Below are 24,639 nucleotides of genomic sequence, written 5' to 3' on the forward strand. Positions count from 1 at the left end.
GGCAGTTCAGGGCTGGAATACTAGATGAACTCATCTGTGTCCTCTTGCATTCGTTTGTGTCTGCGTTAGTCTAAATTGTCCATGTCTAGCTCCTGTTACCTGACACCTGCAGCCTGTGGCTGTGGAATAGCCTTTCTCAGAATGAAGTTAACCGATCCATGTGGGATGAAACCTACACTCATGGCCTCATTAATCCCTTACATGAACCTACTGGCCTCCAGCAAGTGAGTCACGAGGGCTGCTGAGACCTGCCAGTTGAAGTTACACGATCCTTTTGGATTCAGGGGTGCGCTGGGGGGCCTTCAACGAGCTTCTTGCTCTGTTCAAGCCTCTTCTTCCATCCTTTCAACTGAGCACCAGAAATCACTCAGAACATAATTTGGCGATGAGAGACCGTGTGAGGAATGGGAAGGGGGAAGGGGGCAAGCATACATGTCTGCAGTATCTGTGGAAGTGTTCAAGCATGGGCTGGTCAGCGACTCCCCAGGGATGGTAGAGTTCTCACCTTGAGAGTCTATGGTTAGATCAAAGCCGTCCGTGGACTTTGGGCCCTCTTGGGAGAACCACACTTGGAGTAGATGATTTGCTTCTTGGGATCTAAGGTGAGGTAGCGACATTTCCAGCAAGGCTCAGACTGCCTAGGCTGGCAGCCAGCAGGAGTCCTTGGGTGCCCTCTCTGTATGTAAGGTTTGTTGCTCGTGTGTCAAAGTTGACAGCTCCTGGGTAGGAAGATGTTGGGGGAAGCAGACTTGCTGTTGACAGCATAGTGATCGGCTGGTGCTCAAGACCAAGCATAGCATGGATCTCCTCAAGGTAGGCGTCCCTCCTCTGGACGCCACACATCATTATCAATTCATTTACCCCACTGCTTAAGATCACCACGTCATCTCCCCTAATGTCCTTCAAGGTAGGAGCCTTGTCCCATCTCTCATTGATTCCTCAGTGTGTAGTATCTTACCTGATTCATGGTGTTCAATACATGTTGGCTGAGTAACGGCATCAATGCAAGTTTTTTAAAAGTTTTTGAAATGTGAGTTCAGTTTTGCAAAGAGAAGTGCACACACACACAAACACACACACTCATACACAATTGACCTATTTTGAAATCCTTTGAAATTTGGGGCCAGTGAAAAGCTCCTACTGGGCTCTTCATTTGCAGACTGCATTTCAGAACACATTACAGTAGTCAGATTCTGGATACAATGTACCAAGTAAATGTCAGCTGGACAGTAAGATTTTAAAAGTCATCATTTGGACTTCTGAAAGGGTAGGGCTAAGGACAGAATCTGTCTGCCTGAGTTTTTCCCATCCTGCCAGGAACAGCCTTTTTACATTCCTCTCAAGATTCTTGCCAAAGATCTTTCCTGATCTGCAGTCTCGGTGGGGTGGGGGGCAGGGGACTCTGAAACAGCTATTATTTATCTTTCAATTAGTTTACATTTTTAAGCAAGTGTATCCTTAAAAATATGACCATCTGTCTCTTATCTGCAGTGGGGACTACACTACAGAAACCAAGGAAATGCTATCTCCCTAGAGAAGATAACTTTCTTACCCAGCTAGAAAAAATACTGGCGCCCAGGGACAGGGTTTCAAGGTGCAATTCACACCCAATTTCCTTTTTTTTTTTAATGTTTATTTATTTATTCTCTTATTAGTCATCCATTTTATACACATCAGTGTATATATGTCAATCCCAATTGCCCAATTCATCAAACCACCCCCCCCACCCCCAGTGGCTTTCCCCCCTTGGTGTTCATACATTTGTTCTCTACATCTGTGTCTCAATTTCTGCTCTGCAAACCGAATAATCCGTACCATTTTTCTAGGTTCCACATATATGTGTTAATATACGATATTTATTTTTCTCTTTCTGACTTACTTCACTCTGTATGACAGTCTCTAGATCCATCCATGTCTCTACAAATGACCCAATTTTGTTCCTTTTTATGGCTGAGTAATATTCCATTGTATATATGTACCACACCTTCTTTATCCATTTGTCTGTCAATGGGCATTTAGGTTGCTTCCATGACCTGGCTGTTGTAAATAGTGCTGCAATGAACACTGGGATGCATGTGTCTTTTTGAATTATGGTTTTCTCTGGGTATATGCCCAGTAGTGGGATTGATGGGTCATATGGTAGTTCTATTTTTAGTTTTTTAAGGAACCTCCATACTGTTCTCCTTAGTGGCTGTATCAATTTACATTCCCACCAAGAGTGCAAGAGGGTTCCCTTTTCTCCACACCCTCTCCAGCATTTCTTGTTTGTAGATGTTCTGATGATGCCCATTCTAACTGGTGTGAGGTGATACCTCATTGTAGTTTTGATTTGCATTTCTCTAATGATTAGTGATGTTGAGCAGCTTTTCATGTGCTTCTTGGCCATCTCTATGTCTTCTTTAGAGAAATGTCTATTTAGGTCTTCTGCCCATTTTTGGATTGGGTTTTTTTTTTAATATTGAGCTGCATGACCTGTTTATATATTTTGGAGATTAATCCTTTGATGATTCATTTGCAAATAATTTCTCCCATTCGGAGGGTTGTCTTTTTGTCTTGTTTATGGTTTCCTTTGTTGTGCAAAAGCTCTTAAGTTTCATTAGGTCCCATTTGTTTATTTTTGTTTTTAATTTCATTACTCTAGGAGGTGGATGAAAAAAGATCTTGCTGTGATTTATGTCAAAGAGTGTTCTTCCTGTGTTTTCCTCTAAGAGTTTTATAGTGCCTGGTCTTACATTTAGGTCTATAATCCATTTTGAGTTTATTTTTGTGTATGGTGTTAGGGAGTGTTCTAATTTCATTCTTTTATATGTAGCTGTCCAGTTTTCCAAGCACCACTTACTGAAGAAGCTGTCTTTTCTCCATTGTATATCCTTGCCTCCTTTGTCAAAGACTAATTGACCATAGGTGCGTGGGTTTATCTCTGGGCTTTCTATCCTGTTCCACTGATCTATATTTCTGTTTTTGTGCCAGTACCATTTTGTCTTGATTACTGTAGCTTTGTAGTATAGTCTGAAGTCAGGGAGTCTGATGCCTCCAGCTCTGTTTTTTTCCCCCAAGACTGCTTTGGCTATTCGGGGTCTTTTGTGTCAACATACAAATTTTAAGATTTTTTGTTCTAGTTCTGTAAAAAATGCCACTGGTAATTTGATAGGGATTGCATTGAATCTGTAGATTGCTTTGAGTAGTATAGTCATTTTCACAATATTGATTCTTCTAATCCAAGAACATGGTATATCTCTCCATCTGTTGGTATCATCTTTAATTTCTTTCATCAGTGTCTTATAGTTTTCTGCATACAGGTCTTTTGTCTCCCTAGGTAGGTTTATTCCTAGGTATTTTATTCTTTTTTGTTGCAATAGTAAATGGGAGTGTTTCCTTAATTTCTCTTTCAGATTTTTCATCATTAGTGTATAGGAATGCAAGAGATTTCTGTGCATTAATTTTGTATCCTGCAACTTTACCAAATTCATTTTAATTTTTTTTATTTTTTAATTTTTATATTTTTTTTCATTTTAACATCTTTATTGGAGTATAATTGCTTTACAATGGTATGTTAGTTTCAGCTTCACAACAAAATGAATCAGTCATATATATACATATGTTCCCATATCTCTTCCCGCTTGCGTCTCCCTCCCTCCCACCCTCCCTATCCCACCCCTTCAGGCGGTCACAAAGCACCGAGCTGATCTCCCTGTGCTATGCGGCTGCTTCCCACTAGCTATCTACCTTACGTTTGGTAGTGTATATATGTCCATGCCTCTCTCTCGCATTGTCACCGTTTACCCTTCCCCCTCCCCATAGCCTCAAGTCCATTCTCTAGTAGTAAGTCTGTGTCTTTATTCCCGTTTCACCCCTAGGTTTTTCATGACATTTTTTTTTCTTAAATTCCATATATATGTGTTAGCATACGGTATTTGTCTCTCTCTTTCTGCCTTACTTCACTCTGTATGACAGACTTCAGGTCTATCCACCACATTACAAATAGCTCAATTTCATTTCTTTTTATGGCTGAGTAATATTCCATTGTATATATGTGCCACATCTTCTTTATCCATTCATCTGATGATGGACAGTTAGGTTGTTTCCATCTCTGGGCTATTGTAAATAGAGCTGCAATGAACATTTTGGTACATGACTCTTTTTGAATTATGGTTTTCTCAGGGTATATGCCCAGTAGTGGGATTGCTGGGTCATATGGTAGTTCTATTTGTAGTTTTTTAAGGAACCTCCATACTGTTCTCCTTAGTGGCTGTATCAATTTACATTCCCACCAACAGTGTAAGAGGGTTCCCTTTTCTCCAAACCCTCTCCAGCATTTACTGTTTCTAGATTTTTTGATGATGGCCATTCTGACTGGTGTGAGATGATATCTCATTATAGTTTTGATTTGCATTTCTCTAATGATTAGTGATGTTGAGCATTCTTTCATGTGTTTGTTGGCACTCTGTATATCTTCTTTGGAGAAATGTCTATTTAGGTCTTCTGCCCATTTTTGGATTGGGTTGTTTGTTTTTTTGTTATTAAGCTGCATAAGCTGCTTATAAATTTTGGAGATTAATCCTTTGTCAGTTGCTTCATTGGCAAATATTTTCTCCCATGCTGAGGGTTGTCTTTTGTTCTTCTTTATGGTTTCCTTTGCTGCGCAAAAGCTTTTAAGTTTCATTAGGTCCCATTTGTTTACTTTTGTTTTTATTTCCATTTCTCTAGGAGGTGGGTCAAAAAGGACCTTGCTGTGATTTATGTCATAGAGTGTCCTGCCTATGTTTTCCTCTAAGAGTTTGATAGTTTCTGGCCTTACATTTAGGTCTTTAATCCATTTTGAGCTTATTTTTGTGTATGGTGTTAGGGAGTGATCTAATCTCATACTTTTACATGTAGCTGTCCAGTTTTCCCAGCACCACTTATTGAAGAGGCTGTCCTTTCTCCACTGTACATTCCTGCCTCCTTTGTCAAAGATAAGGTGACCATATGTGCATGGGTTTATCTCTGGGCTTTCTATCCTGTTCCATTGATCTATATTTCTGTTTTTGTGCCAGTACCATACTGTCTTGATTACTGTAGCTTTGTAGTATAGTCTGAAGTCAGGAAGCCTAATTCCTCCAGCTCCGTTTTTCATTCTCAAGATTGCTTTGGCTATTCGGGGTCTTTTGTGTTTCCATACAAATTGTGAAATTTTTTGTTCTAGTTCTGTGAAAAATGCCAGTGGTAGTTTGATAGGGATTGCATTGAATCTGTAGATTGCTTTGGTAGTAGAGTCATTTTCACAATGTTGATTCTTCCAATCCAAGAACATGGTATATCTCTCCATCTATTTGTATCATCTTTAATTTCTTTCATCAGTGTCTTATAATTTTCTGCATACAGGTCTTTTGTCTCCTTAGGTAGGTTTATTCCTAGATATTTTATTCTTTTTGTTGCAGTGGTAAATGGGAGTGTTTTCTTGATTTCACGTTCAGATTTTTCATCCTTAGTGTATAGGAATGCCAGAGATTTCTGTGCATTAATTTTGTATCCTGCTACTTTACCAAATTCATTGATTAGCTCTAGTAGTTTTCTGGTAGCATCTTTAGGATTCTCTATGTATAGTAACATGTCATCTGCAAACAGTGACAGCTTTACTTCTTCTTTTCTGATTTGTATTCCTTTTCTTTCCTTTTCTTCTCTGACTGCTATGGCTAAAACTTCCAAAACTATGTTGAATAATAGTGGTGAGAGTGGGCAACCTTGTCTTGTTCCTGATATTAGTGGAAATGCTTTCAGTTTTTCACCACTGAGGACGATGTTGGCTGTGGGTTTGTCATATATGGCCTTTATTATGTTGAGGAAAGTTCCCTCTATGCCTACTTTCTGCAGGGTTTTTATCATAAATGGGTGTTGAATTTTGTCAAAAGCTTTCTCTGCATCTATTGAGATGATCATATGGTTTTTCTCCTTCAATTTGTTAATATGGTGTATCACGTTGATTGATTTGCGTATATTGAAGAACCCTTGCATTCCTGGAATAAACCCCACTTGATCATGGTGTATGATCCTTTTAATGTGCTGTTGGATTCTGTTTGCTAGTATTTTGTTGAGGATTTTTGCATCTATGTTCATCAGTGATATTGGCCTGTAGTTTTCTTTCTTTGTGACATCCTTGTCTGGTTTTGGTATCAGGGTGATGGTGGCCTCGTAGAATGAGGTGGGGAGTGTTCCTCCCTCTGCTATATTTTGGAAGAGTTTGAGAAGGATAGGTGATAGCTCTTCTCTAAATGTTTGATAGAATTCGCCTGTGAAGCCATCTGGTCCTGGGCTTTTGTTTGTTGGAAGATTTTTAATCACAGTTTCAATTTCAGTGCTTGTGATTGGTCTGTTCATATTTTCTATTTCTTCCTGATTCAGTCTTGGCAGCTTGTGCCTTTCTACGAATTTGTCCATTTCTTCCAGGTTGTCCATTTTATTGGCATAGAGTTGCTTGTAGTAATCTCTCATGATCTTTTGTATTTCTGCAGTGTCAGTTGTTACTTCTCCTTTTTCATTTCTAATTCTATTGATTTGAGTCTTCTCCCATTTTTTCTTGATGAGTCTGGCTAATGGTTTATCAATTTTGTTTATCCTTTCAAAGAACCAGCTTTTAGTTTTACTGATCTTTGCTATCATTTCCTTCATTTCTTTTTCATTTATTTCTGATCTGATTTTTATGATTTCTTTCCTTCTGCTAACTTTGGGGTTTTTTTGTTCTTCTTTCTCTATTTGCTTTAGGTGCAAGGTTAGGTTGTTTATTCGAGATGTTTCCTGTTTCTTAAGGTAGGATTGTATTGCTATAAACTTCCCTCTGAGAACTGCTTTTGCTGCATCCCATAGATTTTGAGTCGCCGTGTCTCCATTGTCATTTGTTTCTAGGTGTTTTTTGATTTCCTTTTTGATTTCTTCAGTGATCACTTCGTTATTAAGTAGTGTATTGTTTAGCCTCCATGTGTTTTTATTTTTTACAGATCTTTTCCTGTAATTGATATCTAGTCTCATAGCATTGTGTTCGGAAAAGATACTTGATACAATTTCAATTTTCTTAAATTTACCAAGGCTTGTATTGTGACCCAAGATATGATCTATACTGGAGAATGTTGTATTCTGTTGTTTTTGGATGGAATGTCCTATAAATATCAATTAAGTCCATCTCGTTTAATGTATCATTTAAAGCTTGTGTTTCCTTATTTATTTGCATTTTGGATTATCTGTCCATTGGTGAAAGTGGGGTGTTAAAGTCCCCTACTATGATTGTGTTACTGTCGATTTCCCCTTTTATGGCTGTTAGCATTTGCCTTATGTATTGAGGTGCTCCTATGTTGGGTGCATAAATATTTACAATTGTTATATCTTCTTCTTGGATCGATCCCTTGATCATTATGTAGTGTCCTTCTTTGTCTCCTCTAATAGTCTTTATTTTAAAGTCTATTTTGTCTGATATGAGAATTACTACTCCAGCTTTCTTTTGGTTTCCGTTTGCATGAAATATCTTTTTCCATCCCCTTACTTTCAGTCTGTATGTGTCTCTAGGTCTGACGTGGGTCTCTTGTAGACAGCAAATATATGGGTCTTGTGTTTGTATCCATTCAGCCAATCTGTGTCTTTTGGTGGGAGCATTTAGTCCATTTACATTTAAGGTAATTATCGATATGTATGTTCCTATTCCCATTTTCTTAATTGTTTTGGGTTCGTTATTGTAGGTCTTTTCCTTCTCTTGTGTTTCTTGCCTTTAGCAGTTGTTGTAGAGCTCGTTTGGTGGTGCTGAACTCTCTCAGCTTTTGCTTGTCTGTAAAGGTTTTAATTTCTCCATCAAATCTGAATGAGATCCTTGCTGGGTAGAGTAATCTTGGTTGCAGGTTTTTCTCCTTCATCACTTTAAATATGTCCTGCCACTCCCTTCTGGCTTGCAGAGTTTCTGCTGAAAGATCAGCTGTTAACCTTATGGGGATTCCCTTGTGTGTCATTTGTTGTTTTTCCCTTGCTGCTTTTAATATGTTTTCTTTGTATTTAATTTTTGACAGTTTGATTAATATGTGTCTTGGCGTATTTCTCCTTGGATTTATCCTGTATGGGACTCTCTGTGCTTCCTGGACTTGAATAACTATTTCCTTTCCCATATTAGGGAAGTTTTCAACTATAATCTCTTCAAATATTCTCTCAGTCCCTTTCTTTTTCTCTTCTTCTTCTGGAACCCCTATAATTTGAATGTTGGTACGTTTAATGTTGTCCCAGAGGTCTCTGAGACTGTCCTCAGTTCTTTTCATTCTTTTTTCTTTATTCTGCTCTGCAGTAGTTATTTCCACTATTTTATCTTCCAGGTCACTTATCCGTTCTTCTGCCTCAGTTATTCTGCTATTGATCCCATCTAGAGTATTTTTCATTTCATTTATTGTGTTGTTCATCATCGTTTGTTTCATCTTTAGTTCTTCTAGGTCCTTGTTAACTGATTCTTGCATTTTGTCTATTCTATTTCCAAGATTTTGGATCATCTTTACTATCATTATTCTGAATTCTTTCTCAGGTAGACTGCCTATTTCCTCTTCATTTGTTAGGTCTGGTGGGTTTTTATCTTGCTGCTTCGTCTGCTGTGTGTTTTTCTGTCTTCTCATTTTGCTTATCTTACTGTGTTTGGGGTCTCCTTTTTGCAGGCTGAAGGTTCGTAGTTCCTGTTTTTTTTGGTGTCTGTCCCCAGTGGCTAAGGTTGGTTCAGTGGGTTGTGTAGGCTTCCTGGTGGAGGCTACTAGTGCCTGTGTTCTGGTGGATGAGGCTGGATCTTGTCTTTCTGGTGGGCAGGTCCACGTCTGGTGGTGTGTTTTGGGGTGTCTGTAGACTTATTATGATTTTGGGCAGCCTCTCTGCTAATGGGTGGGGTTGTGTTCCTGTCTTGCTAGTTGTTTGGCATAGGATGTCCAGCACTGTAGCTTGCTGGTCATTGAGTGAAGCTGGGTGCTGGCGTTGAGATGGAGATCTGTGGGAGATTTTCGCCGTTTGGTATTATGTGCAGCTGGGAGGCCTCTTGTGGACCAGTGTCCTGAAGTTGGCTCTCCCACCTCAGAGGCACAGCACTAACACCTGGCTGCAGCACCAAGAGCCTTTCATCCACACCGCTCCTTAATTTGGGATGATTCGTTGTCTATTCATGTATTCCACAGATGCAGGGTACATCAAGTTGATTGTGGAGCTTAAATCCGCTGCTTCTGAGGCTGCTGGGAGAGATTTCCCTTTCTCTTCTTTGTTCTCACAGCTCCCAGGGGCTCAGCTTTGGATTTGGCCCCGCCTGTGCGTGTAGGTTGCCGGAGGGCGTCTGTTCTTTGCTCAGACAGGACGGGGTTAAAGGAGCCGCTGATTCGGAGGCTCTGGCTCACTCAGGCCGGGGCGGGGTGGGGGCGGGGGTAGGGAGGGTCACGGAGGGCGGGGCGGGCCTGCGGCTGGAGGCCGGCGTGACGTTGCTAGCCTGAGGCTCACCGTGCGTTCTCCCGCGGGAGTTGTCCCTGGATCCCGGGACCCTGGCAGTGGCGGGCTGCTGAGGCTCCCCGGAAGGGGGTGTGGATAGTGACCTGTGTTCGCACACAGGCTTCTTGGTGGCGGCAGCAGCGGCCTTAGCGTCTCATGTCTGTCTCTGGGCTCCGCACTTTTAGCCGCGGCTCGCGCCCGTCTCTGGAGCTCTCTTAAGCAGCGTTCTTAATCCCCTCTCCTCATGCACCAGGAAACAAAGAGGGAAGAAAATGTCTCTTGCCTCTTCAGCAGGTCCAGACTTTTCCCCGGACTCCCTCCTGTCTAGCCGCGGTGCACTAACGCCCTGCAGGCTGTGTTCACGCCGCCAACCCCAGTCCTCTCCCAGCGCTCCGACAGAAGCCGGAGCCTCAGCTCCCAGCCCCGCCCGCCCCGTCGGGCGAGCAGACAAGCCTCTCGGCTGGTGAGTGCCGGTCGGCCCCGATCCTCTGCGCTGGAATCTCTCCGCTTTGCCCTCCGCACCCCTGTTGCTGTGCTCTCCTCCACGGCTCCGAAGCTCCCCCACTCCGCCTCCCGCAGTCTCCACCCGCGAAGGGGCTTCCTAGTGTGTGGACACTTTTCCTCCTTCACAGCTCCCTCCCGCTGGTGCAGGACCCGTCCCTATCCTTTTGTCTCTGTTTAGTTTTTTCTTTTGCCCTAACCAGGTACGTGGGGGGTTCCTTGCCTTTGGGGAGGTCTGGGGTCTTCTGCCAGCGTTCAGTAGGTGCTCCGGAGGAGTTGTTCCACGCGTAGATGTACTTCTGGTGTATAGTTCTGGAGGTTGTAAGTCCAAGATCAGGGTGCCAGCATAATTGGGTGAGCTCTCTACCAGGTTGCAGACCTCTCCTTGCAGCCTCACAGGTGGAAGGCTACCAAATTCATTGATTAGTTCTAGTAGTTTTCTGGTGGCATCTTTAGAATTCTCTATGTATAGTATCATGTCATCTGCAAATAGTGACAGTTTTAATTCTTCTTTTCCAATTTCTATTCCTTTTATTTCTTTTTCTTCTCTGATTGCCATGGCTAGGACTTCCAAAACTAGGTTGAATAATAGTGGTGAGAGTGGACATCCTTGTCTTGTTCCTGATCTTAGAAGAAATGCTTTCAGTTTTTCACCATTGAGAATGATGTTTGCTGTGGGTTTGTCGTATACGGCCTTTATTATGTTGAAGTAGGTTCCCTCTATGCTCACTTTCTGGAGAGTTTTTATCATAAACCAGTGTTGAATTTTGTCAAAAGCTTTTTCTGCATCTATTGAGATGACCATATGGTTTTTATTTTTCAATTTGTTAATATGTGTATCACATTGATTGATTTGCATATATTGAAAAATCCTTGCATCTCTGGGATAAATCCCACTTCATCATGGTGTATGATCCTTTTAATGTGTTGTTGGATTCTGTTTGCTAATATTTTGTTGAGGAGTTTTACATCTATATTCATCAGTGATATTGGTATGTAATTTTCTTTTTTTGTAGTATCTTTGTCTGGTTTTGGTATCAGGGTGATGGTGGCCTCATAGAATGAGTTTGGGAGTTTTCCTTCCTCTGCAATTTTTTGGAAGAGTTTGAGAAGGATAGCTGTTTGCTCTTCTCTAAATGTTTCATAGAATTCACCTGTGAAGCCATCTGGTCCTGGGCTTTTGTTTGTTGGAAGATTTTTAATCACAGTTTCAATTTCATTACTAGTGATTGGTCTGTTCATATTTTCTATTTCTTTCTGGTTCAGTCTTGGAAGGTTATACCTTTCTAAGAATTTGTCCATTTCGTTCAGGTTTTCCATTTTATTGGCATAGACTTGCTTGTACTAGTCTCTTAGGATGCTTTGTATTTCTGGGGTGTCTGCTGTAACTTCTCCTTTTTCATTTCTAATTTTATTGATTTGAGTCCTCTCTCTCTTTTTCTTGATGAGTCTAATGGTTTTATCAATTTTATCTTCTCGAAGAACCAGCTTTTAGTTTTACTGATCTTTGCTATTGTTTTCTTTGTTTCTATTTCATTTATTTCTGCTCTGATCTTTATGATTTCTTTCCTTCTGCTAACTTTGGGTTTTGTTTGTTCTTCTTTCTCTAGTTCTGTTAGGTGTAACGTTAGATTGTTTACATGAGATTTTTCTTGTTTCTTGAGGTAGGCTTGTACAGCTATAAACGTCCCTCTTAGAACTCCTTTTGCTGCATCCCATAGGTTTTGGATCGTCGCGTTTTCATTGTCATTTGTCTCCAGGTATTTTTTGATTTCTTCTTTGATTTCTTTAGTGATATCTTGGTTATTTAGTAACGTATTGTTTAGCCTCCATGTGTTTGTGGTTTTTCCGTTTTTTTCCCTATAATTCATTTCTAATCTCATAGCGCTGTGGTGAGAAAAGATGCTTGATATGATTTCAATTTTCTTAAATTTACTGAGGCTTGATTTGTGACCCAAGATGTGATCTATCCTGGAGAATGTTCCATGTGCACTTGAGAAGAAAGTGCAATCTGCTGTTTTTGGATGGAATGTCCTATAACTGTCAATTAAATCTATCTGGTCTATTGTGTCATTTAAAGCTTGTGTTTCCTTATTAATTTTCTGTTTGGATGATCTGTCCATTGGTGTAAGTGAGGTGTTAAAGTCCCGCACTATTATTTTGTTATTGTTGATTTCCTCTTTTATAGCTGTTAGCAGTTGCCTTATGTATTGAGGTACTCCTATGTTGGGAGCATATATATTTGTAATTGTTGTATCTTCTTCTTGGATTGATCCCTTGACCATTATGTAGTGTCCTTCCTTGTCTCTTATAACATTCTTTATTTTAAAGTCTATTTTATCTGATATAAGTATTGCTACTCCAGCTTTCTTTGATTTCCATTTGCATGGACTATCTTTTTCCATCCCCTCACTTTCAGTCTGTATATGTCCCTAGGTCTGAAGTGGGTCTCTTGTAGACAGCATACAGATGGGTCTTGTTTTTGTATCCATTCAGCAAGCCTGTGTCTTTTGTTTGGAGCATTTAATCCATTCACAATTAAGGTAATTATTGATATGTATGTTCCTATTACCATTTTCTTGATTTTGGGGTGTTTGTTTTTGTAGATCCTTTTCTTCTCTTGTGTTTCACACTTAGAGAAGTTCCTTTAGCACTTGTTGTAGAGCTGGTTTGGTGGTGCTGAATTCTCTTAGCTTTTGCTTTTGATTTCTCCATCGAATCTGAATGAGATCCTTGCCGGGTAGAGTAATCTTCGTTGTAGTTTCTTCCATTTCATCACTTTAAGTATATCATGCCACTCCCTTCTGACTTGTAGAGTTTCTGCTGAGAAATGAGCTGTTAACCTTATGGGAGTTCCCTTGTATGTTATTTGTCATTTTTCCCTTTCTGCTTTCAATAATTTTTCTTTGTCTTTAATTTTTGCCAATTTGATTACGTGTCTTGGCGTGTTTCTCCTTGGGTTTATTCTGTATGGGATTCTATGCGCTTCCTGGACTTGGGTGGCTATCTCCTTTCCCATGTTAGGGAAGTTTTCAACTATAATCTCTTCAAATATTTTCTCTGGTCCTTTCTCTCTCTCTTCTCCTTCTGCAACCCCTATAATATGAATGTTGATGCGTTTAATGTTGTCCCAGAGGTCTCTTAGGCTGTCTTCTTTTCTTTTCATTCTTTATTCTGTTCTGCAGCAGTGAATTCCACCATTGTGTCTTCCAGGTCACTTATCCGTTCTTCTGCCTCAGTTATTCTGCTATTGATTCCTTCTAGTATATTTTTCATTTCAGTTATTGTATTATTCATCACTGTTTGTTTGTTCTTTAATTCTTCTAGGTCTTTGTTAAACATTTCTTGCATCTTCTTGATCTTTGCCTCCATTGTTTTTCTGAGGTCCTGGATCATCTTCACTGTCATTATTCTGAATTCTTTTTCTGGAAGGTTGCCTATCTCCATTTCATTTAGTTGTTTTTCTGGGGTTTTACCTTGTTTCTTCATCTGGTACATAGCCCTCTGCCTTTTCATCTTGTCTTTCTGTGAATGTGGTTTTTGTTCCACAGGCTGCAGGATTGTAGTTCTTCTTGCTTTTGCTGTCTGCCCTCTGGTCTCACACCCAGTTTCTAAGTTTTATCTGAAACTGCTTGAGAAGCCGAAGGACATGTTTTGTTCCGGTACAAAATTCAGATACACATTTCCATGTTTGGAAGCAAAGCCACAAACTCTAGCAAGATTTTACACTCCCTGTTAGCAAGGAGTGTAGATAATTGAAGAAGTGAATAGGACCATATAACATGAGAAGAGTGGAGCAAGAGAATAAAGCCATAGGTAGGAGGGGACATAGCAGAGAGGCAGATACCCCAATGGCTCTTTGCCAATGGTATGACCTTGACAAGTTTCTTAAACTCTTCATGCCTTGGGTTCATCAAATGGAAACTGGGGTTAGCAACATGTCAGGATGAAATGAGTTACAGGAATACTGTATGGAACAGCACCTGGCACAGAATATACAGTAATAGTCATTATTATAATTAATTTGATCTGCGCAGGACTTATTATTTGATTATCCCCTGCTGTACGCTTAGCACCTAGAACAACTCCAAGCACATGGCAGGCGCTCAGTAAATATTTTTTAAATGAATGACTAAATGAACAGCTAGACTACAAAGAGGACTCTTTTCCGAGAAGTTTGTGATTAATTACTGCTATGAGATATTGACTTCTCTCCCACCCTCCATCCCTCAACCACACCAAACAGTAGTTATGGCTAAATCCAAAGAATTTGGTTTGCATCCATTAAAATGCTAATTTCCAGATTAATTCAGTCCTAAAAAAAAAGTGATCTTGAAAGGTATCTGGGATTGGATGTTCTACGAGATTAGTCTAACATCCATTTCCTGTTTCTTCTTTCAAATCCATCTTTAGCAACTGGTGTTTTCAGTAGTAGCTTGGTTGCTTAAGGAGTCTGAGTGTTTTGGGGGTGTTTTTGGTCTGGGAGTAGAAGGTAATCATCTTATCAAAAAAATGAAAGTCATTAAGATTTTACCTTCATGGCTAGCATGGATCCAGTGTACATTTAAAGAATTATATATAATTGGGTCCCTAACCCATTTATCTTTCTATAAGATAGAAAGGGCGAAACATTTTAAAATTACTTCCAGTTCCCAAAGTGGTGCATTCCATGAGGCTCAGAAGGGCTGTGTGATAAGCCCACTTTCAAGTCAAATTCTTTGTCCAAGATTTGGGGGAACAAGACAGTAGAAATACTCATTCCTGTGGGAGGCCAGGCCACCTGTTTCTCTATCAATAACTGAGGTATGACATAAGGCTGCATATTGTTTCTTGATCCTCAGATATGCCCCTTTTGTCTGACTGGTTTTGAGATAAACAGAAACAAAAAAATCTATCTCACAAGGGATGCTTATGCACTAATTTAATTCTGGATAGGTGTTCACATAAAATGTTCCATAAAAAAAATTATTATTAATATCCTTAATTAAAACAAAAACAGTTGCAGCACACAGATTCAGCCAAATTAGTAAAATTACAGATTAGGTAACTGGGTTGCTAAGCAATATTACATCCTCATTTTACTTAATTGCTGTAATTAGCATCTCCCTGCATACCACAATGCAAGACACACAAAAATAAGTAAAGAAAAGAAAAGAAAGAAAGGAAGGAAGGAAGAAGAAAGAAAGAGAGAGAGAGAAAGAAAGGGAGGATGGAAGGAAGGGAGGGAGGGAGGGAGGAAGGAAAAGCAGCCGGTTAGATCCCTTCAGTGGTTCTGGTGCTCCTTTTGAATACTTTCATCAACTGGTCACCCCTAATGGGGCTCAGCAGTCAACAGACTCTTCAGGAAAGAAGTGAGGGGAAATAATCTCTAATAAACCCCAAACTATCAGACAGGAAGGGCTGCCCAAGAACAAGCGTGCTGTCCCTCGGCCAAGAATAACTGAACACTTACCTCATTTCTACCTTCTAAACTTCTTTCATCTGAATATGGTGGTAAAAGACTTAGGCAAGTTCCCATCTCTCAGAAAGTTGATATCATTGAGGGATACTGAGTGTAAGCAAAGACCCTCTGAACACAGGAGAATGAGCAGCAAAACAGATTGGAGCCCAGTTTTGACTAGTTAATGGTATTACCCAGGTGCATTTCCAGAGACACGTGATCATCCTCCACACATTCCCCATGGCCTCACAATCATTCAGAGCCAGCTTCCGGCAGTTATAAAGAGGGAGGAAAGTAGATGTGAAAAGTTGCACTGATAAACTATCTCGTCTATCCTCCACAATGACTCTTGACAGTGTATTATGAGCTCCATTTTCCAAACAAGGAATCCATGGTTCTCTGTGGTAAAGTAGCTGCCCAGGACCACATATTGAGTGTCCAGCATTTGAGCCCAGGTCCACAAGACTCTTTCCATCATACCAGGAAAAGGGGCCAAGCTCCACCTGGTCAACTTTAGGTGGGAAGGAAATTAAAGTGAGAGAGTATAATGAAGACTTCAGGTCATCCATGGGCTTAACTCATCCATGTACTTTCCTTCTCCAGGGATAAACAAGACTCACAGTCTGATGGATGCTGTCACATCATGATCATCCAATGTCTTGGTAAGTTTTTCCTTTCAAGTTAATAGCCTTTTAATTATTTAGCAGTTTTAGAACTCTAATTTTTAGATATATTCTTTGAATTGTCTGATTATCTTTACATATTCTTCTATCCCATCTATGCTTTAATTACTTCAACGTATATCACAATGGGTATAGAATACATATTATTAAAAGATCTTCAAGAACTTCTCCATGTAAGGTAATGACAATTAAAATCAGCCCTGGTTTACTGAGAAAATAAAGCCATGAGTGCATAAACTGAACAATTAGCTCTTACAACATTTGGCTTTTATCTCTCGCATTTATTTTTTAATTCCCCTACTATCAGCCTCTAGTACCATGTTGGCTCCTAGCAGGAGCCTGTTAAAAGTTTCTTAAATTGAACTGAAATTCCTTCTCCAACGATGAAGCCATCAATTAAGCCACCTACCTGCAATGCTGTTACAGGCAGCATTCAGAACTAACTCTGTGATGTGAGGTAAGGGGTTCCAGGTTCCCTATTTCCATCTCACACTTCCCTCTCCCTATAAACAAACCCAAAACTGTTAATTAACCCAATCCTTACATCACAATGACTTTGGTTTAAGACACTACAAGTCCCTGATAAATACAGTATCACAGGTAGGATCAAATAGGTCCAATTACTTCTCAGTCATTCATACATTAATGCCAATTATTAATATTTTCCCCAATAATAACAGTTGCTAGCATTTATCAATCACTTATTATATCTCAGTAATCTGCTAAACGTTTACATACACTGTCTCAGTTGGTCCTATTAATAACTATATGAAGCTGAAGATACCATTACCTCCTTCATATAGATGAGGAGACTTGTTTTCAGAGAGACTGATATTTTGCCCCAAATCACTTTGCAAGTAGAGGTCTCAGAATTTGACTCCTGGTTTGTCTGATTCCAAAGTCCAAGAATCTCCTCACTCTGCTAATCTCCCACTCACCACCTCTGAAGAACTCCTGGATTGGTAAGAAGGAGGGCAGGATGCTGACAGTTAATATGTGTACTAGGTATATGGGAACAAATGGAATGGATGGGTGTGTAGGCAAACCCCACACTTTTCAGTTTGACAGAGTGCAGATTCTTGGGCATGTAGATCCTTTCATGCTACCCTAGGGAATGCCCATGGAATATGCCCACATTCGGTAAGAGTGAGGGTGGCTCCTAGGCTTAGCGTGAAAACCATGGGCTGATTATAATTTAATGTTTGACAAATGCAATTGGCCAGCCTTTTCCAGTGGAAAGCATTCTTAAAATGTCTGAGGCTGGCCTGAGGCAGCAGCTACTTTCAGCACTTAGAAACAGGTTAGTTCCTGAGGCACCAAAGATTCCCCCAAATGTTCCATGTCTCCGGTTCCCAAGTGATATCAAAGGAGAGGAGTGCATATCCGTCTGTTCCTTTTTTTGAGCTACTTCAAACCCACAGGTCAGGGAACTGGGCTCAGAGCAGCGTCATTCTTTTTACAAGCTCTGTGCTTCTGAATTTTTCACCAACCACTGGGACTGGGTGGGCAGAACTTCTGGGTTAAACTTCTTCTAGAATTCCAGAAATATTGCAACCTTACCCCTCGCTCTCTGTAGACCTATCTCACTTGCCATTTGTGACGACAGTGACAAAAAACCAACACACTTACTCCTTATGGGCAAGAATACCTTTCTTTTTTTTAATGTTCAGCAACATCAAATAAGCTTTTAGCTAAGGAAAAAATGTTTTCCCAGGGATGCATAAAAAGCTGAAGGATGAGAACAACTAAAATTACAACATGTTTGCAAACTTCCTGAGCACACTGCTATGAACTGCGCCATCAATGTACAGAGGCACCATGGAATTTTGTCAGTGGAAAAAGTGACTGCCTGTAACTTCTCTGCATGGAGGCTGACACCAAGAACATATTGTGAGCATTTCTAGGGCCTCTGCCTTGAAATACAATCAAATTTTCATCTCCCAGAAAAATATAAATTAGATGTGCCTGGGCCCCCCCAAAAAACCTCAAAACAAATCAGCAAATCAACTATGAACTGTCTGAGCTGAGGGATAACTTGATTTTAGAAGAAAACTGTTTCCTACTGGCTACAGTCCCAGCCAGTTCTTTCTGTGCAAAAGAAAAGACTGTCTCTGACCTGAACAATGCTTTCCAGAACTGCTAAGATGAAGGGAAGAGGACTGACAGCTGCCCAGTCCTGCTATGTGCCAGGGATCATGCTAAATAAGGCTGTAGTTAAGTCAGTGCAATGGATTGAATTCTGCTCCACCCCTACCCTATCAATTCATACAGATGAAGCCCTAATCCTCAATGTGACTATATTTAGAGATAGAACGAAGGTCATTAAGGTTAAATGAGATCTTAATGATGGGGCCATGCTCTGATGGGATTAGTGTCCTTGTAAGAAGAGGCCCTGGAGAGCTCAAGTTTTCTCTCTCTCTCCTCATGCATGCAAAGAAGTCATGTGAGCCTGTAGCAAGGTGGTAGCCATCTACAAAATCAAGAAGAGAGCTCTCACCAGAAACCAACCATGCTTGGACCCTGATTTTAGACTTCCAGCCACCAGAATTGTAAGAAAATAATTATCTGTTGCTTAAGCCACCCAGTCTATGGTATTTTGTTGTGGCAGCACAAGCTAATACAGTCATATTTTAACTTTCATAATCACTCTGCAGTAGACATTGTTCAGACAAGGAAAATGAGGATCAGAGAGGAGAAGTGATTTGCTCAAGATCATACAGCCTGTAAACTTGGGCTTAACTGGGCAAAACTGGAGTGTGAACCCAAGTCTGTCAAATCCAATACTGTGATCTTTCCTCTCTACCATTAAATTAAGTTGTTGTTCTTTTATTTTTTAAGGAGATAAGAGTAAAAATAACTAAATTTATGTAGCATTTACCATCATATCATATGCACGTTACACTGTCTAATGTGGTCCTCTTTTTTTATTAATTTATTTTTGGCTGCATTGGGTTTTCATTGCTGCATGCAGGCTTTCCCTAGTTGCAGTGAGTGGGGGCTACTCTTCATTGTGGCGTGCGGGCTTCTCATTGCGGTGGCTTCTCTTGTTGCGGAGCACAGGCTCTAGGCACGTGGGCTTCAGTTGTAGCATGCTGGCTCCTTAGTTGTGGCTCATGGGCTCTAGAGCGCAGGCTCAGTGGTTGTGGTGCATGGGCTTAGTTGCTCCACGGCATGTGGGCTCTTCCCGGACTAGGGCTCGAACCCGTGTTCCCTGCATGGGCAGGCAGATTCTTAACCACGGTGCCCCCAGGGAAGCCCCTAATGTAATCCTTATAACAACCTTGTCAGGCAGGTACAAATATCATCCACATATTACAAATATGGGATATGAGGCAAAAAGAGATGGTATGATTTGCCCAAGTTTCCAAAGCTGGTAAGTAGCTGGGATTTGGAGCCATGTTGTACTGTCTGAGGGATAATTCAATCATAGAAGAAACCTGTTTCCTACTGGTGACACTCCCAGCCAGTTTCTCTCATGCAAGACTGTCTCTAACATTCCGAACAATGCTTCCCAGCACCACTAAGCAAAGAGAAGAGGACTGACAGCTGCCCCGTCCTGCTATGTGCCAGGCATCATGCTAAATAAGGCTGTACTTAAGTCATCACTGTGCAGTGACATCCTGTGCACTGGAGGATCCATGCAGTGGGGCACTGCACAGTCATTCAAAGGAAGCTGAGGTAGAGGGCAAAGGACCCATGGAAAATGCCTATAAGATGAAAAAGCAGGGCAGCCATACTGTACATTCTAGGAGCTGCTGATGACTCTGTGAGCACCTGGATCCAGGACACCCTTTGAACTAATTCATCATTGGTCATCACAGCTTGAGGCAAAACAGTGCTTCCGAAGAACCACAGAGGAGAAAGAACCCAGTCCTTGCTATGGCACTTGCTTCCTACCATGAACCCTGGAAGGCAGCAGAGCCTTCCAGGAATCTTCTAAACCAGTGGTTCTTATTAGCCTGCATCAGAAACACCTGGAGGGCTTGTTTACTCACAGATGGGCTGGGCTCCACTTCAGAAGTTTCTGATTTAATTGGTCTGAAGTGGGATGGAGAATTTGCCGTCTGGGACCCTACTTTGAGAACCCTTGGTCTAAATCCTGGGTAGAAACTCCAGGTCTCTGAGAGCATCCCCAGCTCCGTCCTCACTCTGTTGGGGGATCTGAGTGGCCATCTATTCATGATTAAGTTGTTAGGAGAGCTAAGGGAAGCTTTGAGCAGATTCCAAGAGCCACCAAAACTTCAGGGAATAAGAAACATGCTCCTGGGACGCTGCAGAGAATGGTGGTAAGAAGGTGGGTTCAGAAGCAGAATCTCAGGTCTGATTCTCACCAGCTGTATGACTGTGGGTAGTTACTTAACCTCTTAGTTCCTCAGCTTACTTCTTTGTGAAATCGGAATAAACCTTAAACCTTGTAGGGTTGTGAGGGTTAAATGTGGTATCCCTGAGGACTACATGTGCTTGATGCTTGTTAAAAACACAGACTCCTGGGCTTCCCTGGTGGCGCAGTGGTTAAGAATCCGCCTGCCAATGCAGGAGACATGGGTTCGAGCCCTGGTCTGGGAAGATCCCACATGTCGCGGAGCAACTAAGCCCGTGCGCCACAACTACTGAGCCTATGCTCTAGAGCCCGAGAGCCGCAACTGCTGAAGCCCGTGCTCCGCAACAAGAGAAGCCACTGCAATGAGAAGCCCGTGCACCGCAATGAAGAGTAGCCCCTGCTCGCCGCAACTAGAGAAAGCCTGCAAGCAACAATGAAGACCCAACACTGCCAAAAATAAAATAAATAACTTTTTTAAAAAAGGAGCTGCTTTCTTAAACAACAACAAAACAGACTCCTGACTCGTAACCCTGGCCTGCTCAGCCTGAATCTCCAGGGCAGGGCCTTGGGGCCAGACTCCTTAATAAACAGCCAGGTGATTCTTAAATTGGATAAGTTTTGCAAACTCAGAATCCATGTAAAGCCCTTGGCGTTGATCTATGCTCCCTCCACAAAGGTCAGCCACTGGCTTATTACCAGCTGGGTCTAGCTATTTGCAAATGGTACTACCATGGCCTTTGTGATAACGTTACCCAGGATGATTAATTAGTAGACACCCTAACCTATAATAAAATTTTAGAAGACGTGGCTCTGTATCCACAAATAAAAATTAATTGAACCATACATTTAAGATTCATGTACAGTACTGTTTATAAATTTTACCTCAATAAAAGGTTTTCAAAAGAAATATTAAAAAGACATGACTCCCCTTCCTTAGAGAAATGCCCTCGAAGACAAATAACGCTACTAGACAGGCTATGTGCCCAAAAGCTCATATATCAAGGGCACAGTGCCACATGTGACTGCCTGGAACACATGGAAAGTAAATGAAAGAGTCACCTGATGAACTTCAACATGCGGTCGGGGAAGAAGCTACTGGAAGTACTGGGGTAGCTTCTATAATGCAATGATCCAGAGTTTCCTTGGACTTCTACCGCTTCTAACGGTGGTTTCTCTAAACCATCCTCAGCCCAGCCTCCCACCTCAGAGAACCAGCTTTACCTGCAAGGACACAAGAGTTTCAGTCCTCAGCTGAGATGAACGCTGCTTCACAGCCTGAAGCTACAAAGGGGCTACATCTCCCCCGCGTGATTACACAGGGGAAGGGAGGGGTCGTTTTCCTCGCTCTTTGCCAAAAGTCTTTTTCTAGACACATCCACAGGGTCGAGGAGGGGAGCTGACCATGACCAATGTGTGCAAACCACGGTAGCTGATGAACAAGCCAAAAGGTCAGTGAAAAACCCATTTCCCCAAAGCGCATCTCTCCTGGGTTTGGCAGAGGGCAGCATTCTGCCTAGTGCATTAACAGATGAGGACTCAGAAGAGGGAGGTGAAGTGATCAGGCGGGGTAAGACTGTTTTCGCGGGAGCAAAACTAGGATGGGAAGTTCAGCTCCTGCATCTCCAGCCTGCTGCTCAAGGACAGACAGCTCCTTACCTACTAGCTCAAGGGGCTGAAGTAAGAATGGACTGCCAGCGCTGCCTTAACATCTTACCTCTGCCTCACAGGCTTCCAGCTTAAGATCAGGGTCATGATTATGGGCCTAATTTTATCATGGCTCCTATGGCTAATATACGCACATCATAGTGAAGTTTTTTGCAGTGCAGAGGTCAGTAATTTGGGAGAGGGGTAGCGAGATGAGAGGTCAAGTATCCCCGCTACATCTCCTTTATATTTAGGTGGCAGACATTGATTTTTTAAAACGTTGCATCTTCTGTTCTAAGTGAGCAGTTTGCACTGAATGGGGTTTCCATTTCCTATTTCCATACTGGATGCAGGCTTATGGTTTTAGGCTATTCATGTGTTTTGCTCATAATCCAGACCTGACATCCCTATGGCTCATGAGCCTATGACAGGCGCCCCACCCAAACCTACTCAGATACCCTTCACTGTGTCTGTGCACCCATCTCTCCTTCTGGGGGCTTTGCTTTTTTATGGGTTCATATCTATGATTTTCTTCAATGAGTGCCCTGAGCCACAGGTGCCCCAGTCTGGGAAGATCCCACATGCTGCGGAGGACCATGAGCCATGGCCGCTGAGCCTGCGCATCCGGAGCCTGTGCTCCGCAACGGGAGAGGCCGCGGCAGTGAGAGGCCCGCGTACCGCAAAAAAAAAAAAAAAAAAGAAAGTGATGGGGATTGTGCTGAATTTTAATGAACCCCAAGACATAGCCTGAATCTTCGCAGGAACATTTCAGGATGCTTGGATTCTGATCATTGAGGTTTTATTGTAAACATCAGTAGTACTTGAATAGCTAGCCTGCCGATATTTCTGAGGCTTAGGAGACTCAAATTAAATTACTGTTTTATTTCATTTTATTTATTTGATTAATATCTAAGTGATCTAGGCCTGGTTCCTAGCCCCGGAAGGCTTCCTCTATTCACCTCTGGGGCCAATAATTAGCATTTTCAGGTTACTTCTGCTGTTCTCCATAACCAACCATGAGTGGAAGTAAGAGGGATTTTAGGGAGTTTCAGCTCTATTCACTATTGCCATTTTGAGTTTGTGGTACTTTTGCTCTGCTACTGAGTCTCATCGTCTTCCCTGCACCTGAGCCTTGACTATAACCTGTCGGGCATCTCAATCCCTTCAGAACGGAGAACCCATCTTGATTCTACCTCTTGCTCAGAACAGATGCCCCCAAACCTCAGTCCACTCTGCTGCATCCACTGGACCAAACTCCTTCCAGAGTTTGCCCCACATTGTTCAATAATTCATTCAACAGACATTTAAGGGCCCCAAATTACCAGGCACTATGCCAGCGGGGGCCACAAACATTATGTTAACACACATAGCTTCTAGGTAGAGAAACAGAGGTAACAGGAGTAATGAAAACTGCACCCATTGTCATAAGGCACATACAGAAAGAGCTCGCAGCAGAAGCCAGGCGTGAAGGCAAGACTCTGGTTTGATGTGCTTTCATGCTCAGGATATAGGGCCTTAAAGAAGGGGGTAAGCATATGATGTATTAGGATAATGTCACATGAACAGTAAGTATGCATTGAAGGTGCTAAGAAACAGACCCTGGCAGCCCCACTTCCACGGGCAGCATCACACAACTGCAGAAGAACTTGTTATGGGGTCTCCCGCTGAGTGAGCTTTAAAAAGCACAATGGGACATTCCCACGTAACATTTTTTGTGCCACCAAGTGAAGTCCCTTTCTTAATTCTACCTGAACGTCAAGACTGTAAACACACTGGTATAGTTCATCTCAGAGGGAATGGGATGGAGACCCAGGAAGGTGACTAGGCTGGGACCATATCACAGATGGCACTGTTCCTTCCCGATGGAGAAGCAGTTTGTTCTCTGGCTTTGTGTTGCCCTGTGTTTGGTCATAAATAATAATCTATCAATAAACGGCTAAAAACGTGTGGCTATATTCTGGAGGAACTCTCAGCTCTTACTGCAAGAGGAAGCAGTAATATCATAATATGCTGAAATAATTGTAATTGATTAAAATAGTTTCAAACAGACCACACATCATACCCAGACACAAAACCATGGCTACCTGGTGGCAAGAAGAGGGTACGTGTGAACTGGGCTGAACCAGGCTTCCTTCCTCCGTGGCATGTTGTCATAAATTAGAAGGTCCTTCTCAGTCAGCACAACCAGGGCTGGCTTCCACTGTTTCTCGCTGTCCCCGGGCACCTGAAACAGAAAGCAGAGACCCATCAAGCAACAGCCTGAGAAAAGAGTACCTGAAAAGAAGTTGGCATCCCCCCAATCAGAAGACTCAACAATACAAGTGCCTTTTAGTTCAGGTTGTAAAAATCAAAATGAGAAGAAACTATTCATGGTTGCATGATTCTTTTTTTTTTTTTTTTTTTTTTTTGTGGTTCGCGGGCCTCTGTTGCGGCCTCTCCCGCTGCGGAGCACAGGCTCTGGACGCGCAGGCTCAGCGGCCATGGCTCACGGGCCCAGCCGCTCCGCGGCATGTGGGATCTTCCCGGACTGGGGCACGAACCCGTGTCTCCTGCATCGGCAGGCAGACTCCCAACCAGTGTGCCACCAGGGG

The 24,639-nt window shown here is 41.9% G+C and overlaps 1 protein-coding gene across 1 annotated transcript in view; it reads right to left on the reverse strand.

Moving 5' to 3' along the window:
- SNTB1 (syntrophin beta 1) overlaps positions 1–24,639 on the reverse strand; it is a 231,470-nt gene that overhangs the window by 24,488 nt on the left and 182,343 nt on the right. Inside the window, exon 4 of the mRNA XM_060127700.1 lies at positions 24,133–24,272. Coding sequence (XP_059983683.1) covers positions 24,133–24,272 — 140 coding nt within the window. The remainder of the gene's footprint in view (positions 1–24,132; positions 24,273–24,639) is intronic.

Source organism: Lagenorhynchus albirostris, chromosome 17 (assembly GCF_949774975.1).
Source record: "Lagenorhynchus albirostris chromosome 17, mLagAlb1.1, whole genome shotgun sequence".
NCBI lineage: Eukaryota > Metazoa > Chordata > Mammalia > Artiodactyla > Delphinidae > Lagenorhynchus > Lagenorhynchus albirostris.